The 16,548-nt window shown below is 44.7% G+C and overlaps 1 protein-coding gene across 4 annotated transcripts in view; it reads right to left on the bottom strand.

Annotated features, from left to right (window-relative positions):
- Positions 1-16,548, bottom strand: part of amot (angiomotin) — a 42,651-nt gene that overhangs the window by 14,013 nt on the left and 12,090 nt on the right. For all 4 annotated transcript variants that reach the window (XM_026182122.1, XM_026182125.1, XM_026182124.1 and 1 more), the window contains exons 4-8: positions 14,017-15,007; positions 11,119-11,755; positions 10,635-10,779; positions 5,351-5,443; positions 2,403-2,548 (exon numbers count right to left, since the gene is read on the bottom strand). In XM_026182122.1, the coding sequence (XP_026037907.1) occupies positions 2,403-2,548; positions 5,351-5,443; positions 10,635-10,779; positions 11,119-11,755; positions 14,017-15,007 (2,012 nt within the window). The remainder of the gene's footprint in view (positions 1-2,402; positions 2,549-5,350; positions 5,444-10,634; positions 10,780-11,118; positions 11,756-14,016; positions 15,008-16,548) is intronic.

Below are 16,548 nucleotides of genomic sequence, written 5' to 3'. Positions count from 1 at the left end.
TCACTTGTCATGTTTGCATAGTAAGCTAACGATTAATAAGACGATGTCAGAGGAATTGGTGCACAAATTATCATCACTCACAGATCAGTGCTGTCGCTCTCTATACACAGTTCGCGCGATTGCAAAGTGAAAGCAAAAAAACAAGCGCAAATTCAAACGCGACTTCAATATGTCACATATTGACAGTGGCTCACAGATGCCAATGACATAATTACCCAGCTACCTTTCTGAAAGAATGCAAAAGCATTGACATATATTTTTCCTACAATAGCCCGACGGGCAGGGCAGAGAGATTTTTGTAGCCCGACTGGAAAGATCGCTAGCTCCAGGACGTCGGGCTAGCGATTTTGCAAGCCCTGTATCTGATTGAGGAATCCCTCATCTTTGGAAAAGAGAGTTTATTACAGAGAAATGTCTCTTTCCAAAATAAAAGCTATACTATCCGCTTCTTCTGGGCTATATTCTCAGCAGCATAAGGAGAATCATGTGCTAACAGCTGTCTAAATGACTCGGCTAAAGTTAGTAGCATGCTTGTTGTTTTTGTCTTTGCACTAGGATGATGTCGGCGTAAATGTGCAGTCATATTCGTTGTGTTCCCACTAGTGCTTTCAGGTTAATCTCGTTGAAATGACCTTAACGCCACAACACGGCAAATCTCCGTTAACGAGCTACCCTATACAGAGGGGCTAGACGGCCAACACGTTAACGAGCTAACTGCGCTAACACACTAGTTCCCACCCATGTAATTGAGCATTGCGTGGCACATCCAACATACTGTTTTACTTTAGTCCATGACTCGCTTACCTTCAGGGTCATACGTCACATGAAGACCAAAATAATTCCAAACGCCAGATCTGAATGAGGGTGGGGGAGGTCCATGTTGCAAGGAGAGCTTAACTTCTGTCTCGCTAGCTTGCCCTGCGCTCTTCCTCCTGACTATGCTGTCTGTGTTGAGTGCTCAGTGGATCTGCGCTCGACAGTGCAGCCTAGGCGGAGTAGTCGAACACAGATTCACTGAGCGCTCAACACAGACAGCATCGTCAGAAGGAAAGTTGATAAAATAAATTACAAATGTTGTATTGTTCGATACATATGCGTACCGAACCGAAAGCACTGTATCGAACGGTTCAATATCGATACGAATATCGTTGCACCCCTAGTATTTATATAAAAAGTGAATTAAAACTGGTAATTGGAGCTGGTTAGTTAGTGAGATCGCTCATTACTCTGACCTGAAGTCACTGCTCTCGTAGGGACGTTTGTGCCCCAGTGGCTGGTGGCTCACACACTGGCCTGGTAGCCATTGATAGTCAACAGCCTGTGATGGGTATGTTTTCTGAATAAAACGTTTAGTGGTGTGCAGACACACTGCGATTTTTGGCCCATTGTGAGCCGATTTTTCAGTCGTGCGACCGTTTTGGTGATCGGTGAGTTTGGCCTTCATCGTGCGTCGTGTAGTATACGCCGGGTAACGAGAAGCGATTAACACCTCACGACCAGCTCCCGATCATCAATCGCTTGGTCGTGAGGATTTCAAACCGTCGTGAGGGTGTCACCGCAACTGCTCACACTGCGCACGTGCAAAGACATAAACGTCGCCTTTGTAACAGGGACTCAGCCAGCAGAGCCACTCCCTACACGGTCAGGACCAATAAGATCATGAGCAGCTCCTGACAGGATACAAGATTTATCATTTTGTGCCTGCAAAACTTCTCCTGTTTGAGGTGAATATTTCTCTGTAATGAGGAGCAAACGTTCTGTGGAATTTGTGTGTGAATGTGTGAAAATGGAAAGCGTGCTCCTAAAACGTGTCCAGGGTCAAATGTGAACCTTGTTACTCATTAGATGAGCTCTGAATATTACCAGGCTGTGCTCAGAGTGTGACCTTAACCTGCCACGTTCTCAGAAACTCTTTCGTTTAGCTACACAAGCTTTATAGCTTTTTATGCACCGTGTTTAAGCTACAGCTTAGTAAACCTATCAGGAACAGATCAGTTACATCTGTAGGCTGATCCATTTCATCAATAGAAATAATTCCACTCTGATCGGCATAGAAACTCATTCCCAGAGGACAATCCTAACGTTTACATTTATAAATGACAAACTGCGTCTGCCACATCAGAAGCAAACAGGAACATCAGTCTGTACATTTATTTATCTCCTCGCACTGATCTAATGGCAACGTGAAGGATTTCCTGTAGAAGCTGTGCCTCATTGTACTCTTGGAGTTGTTTTTCTCAGAAAGTAATTAAAGGCTGATCTGCACCACTAAACTTACATGTCATATGTGTGTGTTGTTAAGTGTGTATTCTTCATACACAGCCCTAGAAAAGTGTTTACTCAACATCTATAAATGTAATGCGTCTAAGTCAATGAAAGCAGCGTAGTCAAAAACGCCACACCTCCTCCTCCAACTTGACGACTTTGGCCTGGGCGTTGTTCAGCGCCTGGTCTCTGATCTCGATGTGCCTTCTCTGGTCCTCCGTGGTCGAGCGCAGTGCGTTCAGCTCCATCTCCAGCTTCTCCTTCTCACGCAGCGTCTCTTTGTCTGAGCGCACAGAAGGACATGAAACACTGAACACTGTCCTCACCACAGCAGACCTCAGATACACACTCAATGACACATAAATGACTGACAGTTAACATTTGATGCCACACTAAACACAATTATGTCAAACATGGATCAGCCCAACATCTTATGTACATTTTATATTTGTATAATCTTATATAAAATGATAACTCGTTGTAATTATCACTTTCTTTCTTTGTTATGACAAGAAAACCATCCAGCTTAAGATAAACTCCTGACATGATACGACTGGTTAGAGCGTGCACTGTCCTCTGATCAGCTGAACTCTGTTTCACAGCTTCACCAAGTGAGGCGACAGCACTGAAGTTTCCAGAAGCTTCCTTATGAGTGATCGTTGGTGTTGTTGCTATGATGATCACACGAACTTTAAGGATGCACCGTCAAGCACTGAGAAAACGCAACATGTGAGTCTAACGAACACGTTCAAGCGTCCACTAGAAACGTAGTCGGTGAGCGCCAGGCTCCAAGCGCACATCTGTCAGCTGACAGTGTTTGCTGGCTCGTCCACAGAGAAACCCAACAAACCCGAGTAAAGTGAACAGGAGTCACTACTTTTGCACGTCCGTCGTTGTCTCTGTGTTCGGATACGCCCCAACCGAGGCAGGCACAGCAGTAGCAAGCCCCTCCCACAGATAAGGGGCTGATTCAGTACAGCATGAAAGGGACGGTTTCACAACAAAACAGGAACAACACACATTTCTCAACTTCACACAAAGGAGTGATGTCAGTGTATTTGTCAGAAAGAAAGGCTCGACACACTTTGATATGAACCCTGTCAGCGCGAAACCTGACAGGTCTCAGACAAACGAGCTTTAAATGAAGTCCACATAACGTCCCAAACAAGAATAATAACACTTTACACACAAACTGCTTCCTGACAGTTAGACAACCGATAAAATGAGGAAAGTTCACAGAATTTGTGAGGCTGTCTCTGATGTGCCAGGTTGAATTTCACAGTTTGTATCATGTTCTTAATTATTTTGAAGTTAATTGTGAGTCCAGAAACCCCAAAAGTAAAAAACAAAATAAAAACTTAGCAGGTCGAGTTTCTGCCCCGAATAATCACCTCGCTCTACTTTTTAATATCCAAACAGGGAACGCCGGGAATGCTGTAACAGTTCTGAGACTTTCAGCACTGTGTGCTGTGATTCTTGTGCTGCCTGTTAATCATCTCAGCTGGAGTAGACTGGACCTCTTTTATTTAATGCGAGTCCTTTATGAGATGATTGAAGGTGGCTGCCATTAAAACCTGGTGACTTGCAGCATTGCCGTGTGAGCTCCATGGACTGCTAAAGATAATGTCGAATGAGTGAAAGCTGAGTGTGTTTGTGGCACCGATGAAGTGTAAAACACTGCTTTCACATCGGGGACATGCTGATGGTTTGACCACCAGCGAGTAGGGATGGGTATCGTTTAGGTTTTATCCGATACCGGTGCCAAATCGGTACTTTTGAAACGGTGCCGGTGCTCAAACGGTGCTCAAACCGGTGCTTAAAGAATGGAGAACACAAAATTGGTCCAAAAACCTCTCATGTTCAGCTGTTTTTTGTAAAAATATAACAATGTTAGCCTTTTCTGCAGCTATGGGGCATATATGGTATCACTCTTGGCTGGAAGCAGTGCTTAAACAATGGAAAAAACACAAACTTTGTCCAAAACCTCTCATGTTTAACTGTTTTCCACTTTTTCTTTGGTCATTTTAGCCTTTTTAGCCAGGGTGAAGGGAGTATCTGCCATCAAACAAGAAGACAGCAGCATGTAGCTATGATGATGTTTGCTAGTTCACCTTACATGCATTAATGTAATAACGTGGTTAGCCTACTCAACGTAAATTAGCTACTTACGCAGAGAAGAACGGCTGCGGCTGCATCATCATCCTCATCATTTCTGCTACACTGGCAGGGCTAGGGGCCAGGACTCTCCTCTTCGTGTTTTTGGGGGATGTTGCATAACAGGCAACCCACGCACAGTAGATGTGCTGGGTGTGAGGTCTCGCAGCAAGCTATCAAATACGGCGCATTTCTGGGCTTTTAAAAAAAACGCTATGCGTCGCCAGGTGTTTCATTGGATTTGAGGTGTTACCTCCTTTGCACAGTATCACAGTATCAGCTTAAAGCACTTGTTGCTGCTGAGTTTGCATCTTTTGCTGTGAAGTACAGCCAGACTTTGACCGCTTCGCCTTGGACATTTTTAATCTGTAGCTCTGCTCTAACAGAACGTACGTACCTGGCCCCGCCTACTATCCTTGGAAACGTAAAATGATTGGCTAGAATCTAAAGTGTATCACAGCTCAGGGAAAAAAAAGCACCGAAATAAAGCACCGAAATGTGCGCTGCTTTTCGGTCTGGTTACTACCGTTTATGTCAGAACCGGTGCCATCATGGCACCGGACACCGGTACCCATCCCTACCAGCGAGGGTCCGCAGGTTACGGCCCTTCATTTGGACTGTTTAATGAAAAAACTTACTGATACAGGTTGATGACAGAAAATAATCTGAGAGGCTCACCTACATAGAACAGCTGAGTGTCAGACACAGTCTGTCCAGCTCAACAAGCAAGTCGTCCCGACATAAAAGAGTTGACAAAACTATTGTCTGCTTAGTTTCCATGTGGACACCAACAGGCAACAGTGATGTGCATCATCCTCTAATAGCCTGCATTCTGCTGACAGGTGTTATATTAGAAAATAATAATAATAATAACTCGTCATTATTCCTCAGGAAGGTTGTTGGTTTGATGCTGTCTATGTGTGGCACTTACTCTGTGTCAGGAGCTGGGAGATGGTTTTGCGGTTGTCCTCCGAGCCGTCACACTCCTTAGCAGCGAGCTGCTTATTAGCGGTTTCCATGCGCTCTTAAAAACAACAGCACATAACACAAAATCTTGGTGCCTGGGTATACACACATACAGCACAATGCATTTCAATGACACTGGTATGGCGTTATCATTGTGCCTCTATTCTGAGCGCATGTAAAAAACCAAAAGAAAAAAACCAACAACACGCAAAAAATTATTTGGAGGGAAGAAAAGTTTAATGTTTCAATGCAAGAAATGTATTCCAGTTAGGGCTGGGCCATATCATACCGTCCACGGTAATACCGGTGTAATGTTGGGCAACGACAAGAAAATGAAATATGGCGATAGAGTGCGCAGTGCCTTTGTTTACCTACGCACATGGAAGGAAAAAGCATGGTGGCGACGGAGAATAAGAAGGGCGAAAGTGGATCGTTGAATGAAACGATGAACCTGAAACTGGTTTGTAAAAATGCTGCAGCTTCACTGGTGGAACTGGTTTAGCTTTGGTCCGTCAGATACACAACAAAGCACTATTTTTGGTAGCGCATGCTAGCGGGCCCGTCGTTATTACCGTGTTGTTTGGAAAAATAACGGCGCACCTTAAAATCAATCCTTGATTTCTCTGAAAGTCGACAGAGCCCCTTATAATCCCGTGTGCCTTATGTATGAACTTTGGTTTGTGTTTTCACTGACCCTCGAAACGATTTATGTGCACGGCGCTCGAAAATCTGTCAAATGTTCAGGTACGACTTTGCTGAGCTACGAAGCCGCACCGCTTGAGATTGTTGGAGATATTACGGCTATCGTAGGCGGAGGCCTCGCGGAGTGATACGTATGTCTGTCAACATAATGTTACCGTACTGTGTGTATGACCTCTTTTTAAGTTGTGTGGATGTTATACATGTTTGCTGAGGATATGTCGGCCAGTTTCCACTGATTTTTTTTTTTTTTTTTTTTTGATTCTGTGTTGATTTGATTTTATTGATTACGCATTCAAATTCAATCTCATGAAACAGTGAAAAAACAAACAAAGCAACAGTGAAAACAGAACAAAAAACTGTCAATGCACTGTTACATTTTTACATAACTTTAATGCACATAAAAAACAGCTGCTTGTTTAAGTGAAAATATATTAGTATAGTGTCAATTATATCGTCAGTTATATCGTTATCGCAAATTTTCAAATGTATATCGTGATAAATATTTTTGGTCATGTCGCCCTGCTCTAATTCCAGTGTTTGCTATTATCCACACACACAATAACAGCCGCTCTCGCTCAGGTTGTTGGTATTTGCGCTTGCTCAGATCTCTGCTCCCTGCACGCTCAACTCTCCGTACACCGTCATAAGTGTGCCACAAAACCAACCAATTACAGACTTGGATGCAAATATTCTGATTGGCTGTAACGGTCTCCAATCAGCTCGCTAGCTACTGCATTCCGGAAACACTGTCCAGAATGTAGCTAAATCCATTTTCGGTTAGGATGTTTCATTATTTAATTTTAAAATATATAAGGTTACATGGAGATATAAAAATTTGTTTATAGGCAATTCTTCTAGAGTTAAATAGTTGGGAAGGAAATGCAGGAGACTGACAAAACACAAATATGCCCAAAACACCAAATTCGCCCGAGACATAAACAACTCATCAGCAAAAGCTAGCAATGTTGCAACGCAAGCTAACACAAACCCTGGAGCCCCGAATGATTTGGTGAGCGCTACAGAATCACTCAGGTCGGAACTGAAAGAGGATCACGACAGTCTACAAAAGGATATTAATTCTCTACACCAAGAAATGGGCAACAAACTGGACAAAACAACTGAAGAAATGAAAGGAGTATCAGAGAGAGTGGCCACAGGTGGGGAAATGAGGGCGCGACTGTGGAGCTGAGCGGAGCGCTCACCGTATTCAAAACAAGCTGATCGAGGAGGGACAGTACCTGACTTTTTGGAGTTGGGGAAGAAGAGGAACGGACGTTTTCAAACACCCTACACAAGAATATGAATCCACTGAGAGGACCAGGCCGTGTATACAGCACCGCACATGAAGCCAGCCTCAAGCTGCACAGTTTTGATTACTTCTCCACTCGGTGAGCGCTTCGCTCAGCTCCACAGTCGGCATTTTTGCCACCATTGCTATACAACACGCAATGTCACAGCCGCTTCAATTCATTAGAAGAGAGAAGCGGCACCAACAGCAGGAGTAAAGGCGGTGGACAATTAGGATCCTCTCCTTATGGAAGAGACAGGACACAGGTGATATTTCTACATGAAACATGTCAAAAAGGTTTGGATATACAAATTCCATCTTCAGCTCACATAAGAATAGCAGGAGAGGAGGTGCAACTACCCTGATATCAAGCAATGTTAATGTTGAAAAGATTGAGGAAGATGAGGATCAAGAAGGCAGATATGCAACTGCGAAAGGAAAGAGTGTCACAGTAGCTCGTGTGTATGCACCTCCAGAGGGGGACACACATTTGACAAGATTACCACCAAGTGTGACGGAAATTCCTGATGTGGACTGGAATACGACTTTAACAATATCGAGGACACAACAAGCTTTAAACAAAATAGAGAAATAATAAATCATTCTTATAAAAGAGACGGGGCTCTGCAGAGGGACGCACACCCACCAAAGCATGGTGGTGGCAGTAAAATGGGAACAGCAGACATATCTGACCATAATGCTATTTATTTAACTATGCATCAAAATAAACAGACGAACATTATGGAAAATGGCGTGTTTAACAAAAAAAAAAGAAACCCAGGACTGCAGAGAGAACAGACAATAACATAGGACACAGTTAAGGTAGCAAAATGTCAAAATTTCTACACTGCTTTAAAACTCAGCATGACCCGTCTGAACTGGTGGATGAAAAAGAAATTGTAGATTATTTTGCTGGATTAGACGTCCCCTCTGTAGGAACCTTTCCAGTGACACCTTAACCTCACTGATCACTAAAGCAAAGCGTTATAAGGCTGTACCATTCGTTTGGCTACCCCAGTGAATGGTACAGCTAGCCCCCCTTTACTGGATTCATTCAGCTGGACAGTTAAAAAGGCCAAAACTCGTGAAAACAGGTCGCGATATGAGTCTTACAAAAAGAAGGTAAGAATGAGTACTGCAAATCCTATCGGCCGATATCTTAAATGTTGGCTGTAAACTCCCAGACCTGACAGATGAAGATCAAACAGGATTTATTAAAGGTCGACACACACGGGACTACATCAGACGCACATTACGCCCATAAGTGAAGCCAACAAACGTGGCGTTCCCACAGCCTTAGTGAGCCTGGATGCTGAGGGTTTCAACTAGACTTTGATTAGACGTATACCAGCGTTGTGTCATGAGCCAGCGGCTGGAATGAAAATAAATGTGACAGCTAGCTCTGAGCTCTCCACAGGAACAGGTCAGGTCTGAGACGTATACGAGACAAAGCAATGAGCTGATAGCACAGGAAGAACAAAGAACGCAGACAATATCGTGCTAGACCTTAAAAACCCAGTTGACACATTCTTCAAGCTCTGGACCATCTTAGAAAAGTTTAGAGAAAAATCTGGATGTAAATTAAATATTTCTGAGACTCAAATATTGTGCAGGAAGGATTGAATTCATCAGACAGAAGTACAAACTTAAATGGGATTTGGGAGCCCGTCTAACAACAGGTCTAAACACACTGTATGAGACAGCACGATTAATAATGCGATGCAAAAGGATTGAACCAAACTGGCACCCTCAGTCTATGCCTGCGCTCAATTTACCCAACGGACTAAATGTACACATATCTGAGGGATCCAAATCCTGTTGTCACGGCAACATTAAAGGTCTGGTGGGATCTGGTAGTCAAACACAAAATCAAGGTAGATTGTAAAATGCTGATTTGGTCCTCACACTGGATAGTGCAGAAGGACTGGGGAACCACAGCAGTATGCACATGAACTGTACACGTGTGGTAAGTCCTCTGAGAAGCTCAGGCAGGAGTTTGAGCTGCATACCTCTGACTTATTTAGGACACGTTTTATAACACTGAGATCAGAAGCATCTCTCTCAGGAGGCCAGTGAGTTAATAGAAATGTTCATTGTATATAAAACAAAAATGGGAATCAGAATGGAGACTGAACTATCACCGGTTGATTGGCTTTGATCCATCTGCCTGTTCCAACACACCTCTACTTGGACAATGGAGAGAATTTGGCTCACAGTTTTTGGAAATGTGAAAAGGTTCAATCTTTCTGGGAAATGTTACAAAACACTCCCAGATTTCTTATCTCCAGAAGTCATTCATGGTGAGGACATTTACCTGTTTAAAGTGATGAAAGTTGTTACACCAAACTGGCTTCAAAGTGATCCTTTGAGGCTGGAGCAAAGGCGAGACACGGAGGAAATTCCCACAACAGGAGAAGTGGAATCTTTCTGCGGCTCACCCAAATGTAGACATTCTTTGTTGTTTACGTAGCACCACACAAGTTGGGTGGGGCTTTGGTTTTGTCATTTGTCCTTCCTCATCCCGCTACATTTTCCTTTATTCCCTCAATTTATTGTAAACGTTTGAGGAAAATGGAAAAACTAACGTTAAAAACAGAGGCTGTATCCCCACACACTCCAGAGTTCCCCTGTTACATCCATCAGCTGCAGCGACCTGATTCCACTGGCTGCTCTGTATGCTTACCAGGACTCATAAGCTGTTCTTTTCCTTTCCCAAGACACTTTCAGATCTTCATTTAGATTCTAGTTTATAATAACTGGAACGCGTGCTAACTCTCTTTATTTATGTTGCTTTCAGTGTTGCTTTCATGCAGAAAGGAAAGTTAAAATGTCAGACCTACCTCCCCAAGAACAGCAAAGCTAGATGCTGTGAAGGTTTCTCTTTTTAATCAAGGGAAATCTGCAGTCATTGACACCAAAATGCTTGGTTTCCTTCTTTTTAAAAAATATTCCAGACAGTCTAAAGAGCTTGTTGGACTTTAAGTTTCTTCAAGACATTTCACCTCATAAAAATGAAATAAATAAATAAATGTGTAACTGTATATTACTTAAGTCACACTCTCACAGTGTGGGGCCAAAATGCTTGGAAGCGGCTGAGCCAGGACTTGGATCTGTCCTTTTGGGGACAGATCCAAGTCCATCCAACCGATCCCGTATTTCTGTAAACGCTGGGAGCTGAGACGGGGTACAGCTGTTACAGGTCATCATTACATTTGAAGTCATTTGAGGAATGTTGGTCATGTTCTTCACTGTTTCTCACCTCTGAGGTCTCTGTTGAAGTCATGCAGCCGGCGCACCTCCAGCTCCAACTTGTTCCTCATAGTTTTCTCCAGGGCCTCCCTCTTGGAGGAAGACTTTGCCAGGTTTTCATAGGCCTCTGAGACCAGCTGGATCTCCATTTCCAGCTGTTCACAGATACAGAAAGAGTGAAACTGTATACCAGTTACTGGTCCAAACTGGCCTTACCAACAACACCACTGTTCTATTGTCTGTTAGCGCTTTGAAACACATTTCAACCAAACTGTTCAGGAACGCATGAAGAAAACAGATTATAACCAAAAACATCTTCTTCTTCACACAGTGCTGCACTTGTCTTGCTGTTAGGCTGAACGTGTCAGCATCAGGTTTGAAGGAGTACTCTGGTTTCAAACAGGTCAAAGGTCATGTTGAACACTAACATCTGAAACTTAGTGGGCAACACTGTCTGCACATGTATCTAAACAGATGACTGCTAAACTTCTTACCTTGTGTAATTTAGTGACTTTCTCGCGACAGGACTCCATTTCCTGCCTCAACATCCTGTTTTCGTCTGTCAGTGTATCTACCATCTGCTGGGCACGGGCCATCATTGCAAAGGGCTCCCCCTGCAGGTGAGTGTAGGACTGTGAAAGGGGGAAAGGTCCAGAATGGACCGACAGCTGCGGTTGGGAAGGTCCTTGGAATGGCGGCTGCTGCTGCTGCTGCTGATGATGATGATGCTGCTGCTGCTGCTGCTGATGATGATGATACAGATGGGGAGGCTGCTGCTGCTGCTGATGATGATGATGATGATGATGGTGCATCCTTGGTGTGGAGCCATAGGGATCTGGACAAAAACCATGACTCCTCTGTGGTGGGTGAAGCGACCCTGAGGTAAAAGACTCTGCCAACTGGTGGGAGCCGGTACTATGTGGACTACGAGGGACCGCCGTGAGTAAGGGCTCTCCCTGGTTCTGGGGTTGCTGATGAGGGAAGGAAGGATGAGAGGAGTGGGAGGCACTAAGGATGTTGCTAAGGATTGAGGACTGAGTGCGCGATAAAGAGCCCACTGAGGTGACAGAGGAGGTGGGACTGTGCTGTTGAAGGGGTCGCTGGGTGTAAACTAAGCCTTCCTTACTGGACCTGCAGAAAGCATGGTTACACATCTGTAAGTCAGTTGTTTTTGCACACTGTTGAACATTTATTAGCATACAGTTCGCTGAAACAGACACAGCATGTGTCCACAGCTATTTTATTGACATTTTTTTCATTTTCATTTGAGCCCAAATGATTTGCTCCAATCACATTTTAACAGTAAACAAACAGCGCCTTTCTAGTCTAGCTGACCACACAAAAGCTCACATTTAACCTGTGTCACACACACACACACACACACACACACACACACACACACACACACACACACACACACACACACACACACACACACCTGCCATGTTTGCAGCAGCAGAAAGTCCCCACAGTCACACACAGAGGTAGAAACATGTTGCTGTTTAAGGCTACAGGACGAATTCACTGCATTGAGATTTGTGGTTGAGACCGTTTCTTCTTTGTAAGTGAGCAAACTTCAAATTTCAGCAGGAGGTCAAATAATAATTTCCCCCAGCATGCACACTAGTTGCATTTACATACAGACTAAGGCTTTTTATCACGTGTCCTGTCTGATTCATTGGTTTGTCTGCTTGGGTGATGTGTGACTTGTTTCTGAGTAACATGGGAACACACCAGCTTCAGCTGAGTTTGTTCAGAAAATATCTTTTGTCTTCAAAGGAATGACATCAGACCACAGCAGGTCATGTCGTAGCACGTCCTGCCCTGACAATTAAAATCTGGTTGTATTCATGACTGTTTAAATCCAGTTTGCTCTGAGGTAAGTGCTAAACAGGCCCAACAGGATCCGTCTTTGCATCCAAGAAACCAGGGTCGGTTTTTGTTTTTCTACCTTCTGCTTGGAGAATTTTTACCCCGATGAAAACTAAAATCTTGTTTTTTACCGACTGATAATTGTTTATTTGACTTTAGTTTAGCCGTGGAATTGAAAGCACAGCTGCATGGTTAGCATAGGAGTGCTGAATAATCCCAAACTAGAGGTTTCTGATCCATTTAACAGCTGAGTAGAGTGTTGTGCTAAAGGAAGGAAGGAAGGAAGGACTCGGATATGTTGAGGTAGAGACAAAGTGTATGAATGCACACATACAAACACACACAGGCTCAGAGGATTGGGACGCTCATCTGTAACCGGAAGGTTGCCGGTTCAATCCCCAGCTCTCTCTGTCCTGCTTGTTGTGTCCTTGGGCAAGACTCTTCACCTACCGCCTGCTGGTGTTGGCCAGAGGGGCCGATGGCGTAATATGGCAGCCTGGCTTCTGTCAGTCTGCCCCAGGGCAGCTGTGGCTACAACCGTAGCTGCCTCCACCAGTGTGTGAATGTGAGAGTGGAATTGTAAAGCGCTTTGGGTGCCTTATTATTTTTACTTCTAATTTATTTGTTGAACACACTAAGTGATAACTCAGTGTAAGCTGAGAAAAGTAAATCAGTCTCAGCTCATCAATATTTCTGGGACGTCTTGATCAACGCCTGTTCAGCTCACAGACGCCGCAGCTCCACGCTTTGAAGCTGCCATTCCCAAACCTAAAACGGATCTTTCTCCAATCATTCTGGTGCTGACTGACATGGGAGTCCTAGGCCACGGTCCTCGTGGACTGCTGCCTTCGCATGCTTCTGTAAAAACTCCCTCCACCATACTACACAATTGGGTTGTGTAAACGGCCTGTATTTATATAGCGCTTTACTAGTCCCTAAGGACCCCAAAGCGCTTTACATATCCAGTCATCCACACACTGGTGATGGCAGCTACATTGTAGCCACAGCCACCCTGGGGCAGACTGACAGAGGCGAGGCTGCCGGACACTGGCGCCACCGGGCCCTCTGACCACCACCAGTAGGCAACGGGTGAAGCGTCTTGCCCAAGGACACAACGACCGAGACTGTCCGAGCCGGGGCTCGAACCAGCAACCTTCCGATTATAAGGCGAACTCCCAACTCTTGAGCCACGAGTATAAGGTAGTATTAGGATATTTTGGTGTACTTTTATTTTTTCTCTAGTTGTTTGCCGAAAGATTAAACTTGTGTTTGAGCTGTAAACAGCACAGAGTCACAGCAGAGCTGGAGAACACCGAGGTTTTTGATGAACAAGGAAAAGACCACTTGTCACTTTTTAAGATCCGGGAATGGTTCAACAACCAATACTTTAACCAATACTACACCTTTATTGGAATAGTAACTACTGTAGAAGTCTGTTTTCCAGCCTACTGAACACAAGTGTGCTGAAAGTTGTAGCTCATTCGTATTTTCCTATAACTGCGTGAGGGCGTGCTCCTTACCTGAACGAGCCGTACTCTGGTGGGGGTTGGTATCGGACATGAGGCACTTCCCTCGAGTGTTCCCTTCCTCTTTGCTCCTGGTAAAAATGGCCTCCCGACTCCTGCTGCTTGGTAGGAGAACCCATACCTTTGAACGGGTAGTCAGGAGGTGGGCCACGATGCTGCGTCTTGTATAAGTCACCAGCTGGCCCTGGAGGGGGCAGCTGGGGAGAAAGTGGGGCGCTAGTGACAGGAGCGTGAGCTTTCACGCCACTGGTGGCCAATGAGAGCTGCATAAGTCGCTCACTAAGCGACCGAACGTGTCCTTGCTTCAGGTCCTTCAGCCCATCGTCCTGGTGGACCTTCCCCATGCCGCTAACTCGCTGCACCGTGGGGCGCCCCTCAGTGCGCACCTTGGCGCTGTTCACCCCTGTGACATAGAAGGCGGCGCCCACAGACGCTTGTAGAGGAGGCTGCTGGGCCTGGTTATTCTGCTGTTGAGGTTGAGGAGGGGGGCCGTGGCCCCGAAAATATTGCGACTGCACTTTGGCCTCTTCATATGTAGGGAGGTCTTCAGAGTTTGGACACTGTCCTTGGCTGCTCCCTCCTCCGCTACTACCTCCTCCCCCTCCCCCTCCACTACTCCCACCTCCTCCTCCGGTTCTGGAGGAGCCCAGCTTCTCCAGGCCGCTGTCTGTCTGCAACTCCTGTCCCTGTGGCTCCTGCCGGGCAATGTGGGGGCTCATGGAATGATCATCAGATGGCCCAACCTGTCCCTGCACCGAGTATCCTCCTCCCCCTCCTGTTCCACCACTTCCTCCTCCACCTTGTTGTTGCTGGAGCACATAATTCCGGTTCATTTGTTCCTGTAAGAGACGCTGCAGGACTGTGCTGCCGCCGCCTCCTACACTACTGCTGCTGTTTGAGGACTCCTCGGCTGCGGCCCTCATCTCCACCTCGCGCTGGCCACAAACCTCGTGGAAGGATAAGCTTCGCCCACGGTCGATATTCCCTGAGAGGAGAAGGGAAAGTGCCACAGTGAGTACAGACAGGAATGAGTTTAGTGGGTCAAGAGATCGACAGTCAAAGAAAGAGAAAGTAAAGTTGATACGAGAGGAAAGAAATAACGTTCAGGTCAGACAGGAACAGGAAGCATCCATCACCACCACTGCCCCGCGCAAACAACAGAACACAAGTGGAGGAGGAACAATTCCTGAAAAACATTAGAAACCATTCACCCAAGCCCTCAACCCCCGATCACACGCTCAACTAAGGAGTTAAAACCACAGAAAGAAGACGGCGGCGGCCGTTGGGCATTTAACTGTAAACACTGTAAGAGTAACACTGTTACTGTTCACGTGCCCGTCTCAATAAGACACACAGGTCATTCTCCAATCAACGAGGGCTTTCTGCTCAAACTTATTTGCATTACAATTTCATGGTGCAAACGTTGAACAACAAGCTGTGAATGATTTGCTTTCAGATTTCATGCTGGATTGAGCAAATATGACAAATCTTCACACAAAAACAAAAATATCAGTAGACAGACCCGTTCAAATACAACACAATTCTAGAAACACTAGTTATAACTTGGAAAATAATCATTATGTGGATATTTTTTATATTTTCAAACCCTGGGTCACGTCCAAAGTCTTCAATTTGCCTGAAGGTGATATGATCCAAAGTTTGGATGATTCCTATGAAAATGTAACTTCATACTTCTATACGTTTTTTTATTCATTTATTTTTAAGTTTAAAATATGCCATTAAAAATGCAACAATTGCAGATATAAAGTGATATAAAAGGGTTTAAACTGCAAATGGCACAGGGTATTTGCTACCTTTCCTTGTCATTGTAAAGATTCTGAAAACAGTTTCTGAGATTCATTTGCAAATCCTGCAGGACATCCATGAAGGATCGCTGTTACCAGAGCAGTCCGTTTCATCTGCAAGTAGTGTCCCAACACGAAAAGATCAGTCCTAACGGGACAGTGTTCACTGCATGATTCACAATCATGTGGTCCTGTACAATATGTTACCAAGGCACCTACTCATTATGATATATTTACTGACTCTCAATATTTGGAAGCCTGCTATCCATCTCAGGAAAGACACCAGGGGTCTCCTCCTTTCTCTAGAAATTCGTGGATAAAAGAGGTCCAACACACTCGAGATATGCCCTCCACAGGAAAGCATGAATAATCAGTGTAAAGAAGTAAACATGAGCAGAAAAAAAAACATGATCCATAGGTACAAAAAGGTAACAGCACGCCATGATTCATGAAAATCACAGAGCAGGGTCAGAAGATGCTTGAATGCACAGTGTGCAACTTTCTCAGAGTCAGTCACTATAGACATTTCAGATGAGCTCAAGAACAGCGTGTTAGAGTTAAACAGGACTTGGGCTCAGCCTCTTAGCTGCAGTCAAACTCCTAATACTTCACCATACCGACAAATTTTGGGCAATTTCACACCGCTAACAAACCTGACTGTTCCAACAGGACTGCACAACAGTGCACAAAGTCTAAAAACACACTGATGTGGAAGAACCTG

Source organism: Astatotilapia calliptera, chromosome 10, assembly GCF_900246225.1.
Source record: "Astatotilapia calliptera chromosome 10, fAstCal1.2, whole genome shotgun sequence".
NCBI classification, from domain to species: domain Eukaryota; kingdom Metazoa; phylum Chordata; class Actinopteri; order Cichliformes; family Cichlidae; genus Astatotilapia; species Astatotilapia calliptera.
This window is presented reverse-complemented; position numbering and strand designations above follow the sequence as displayed.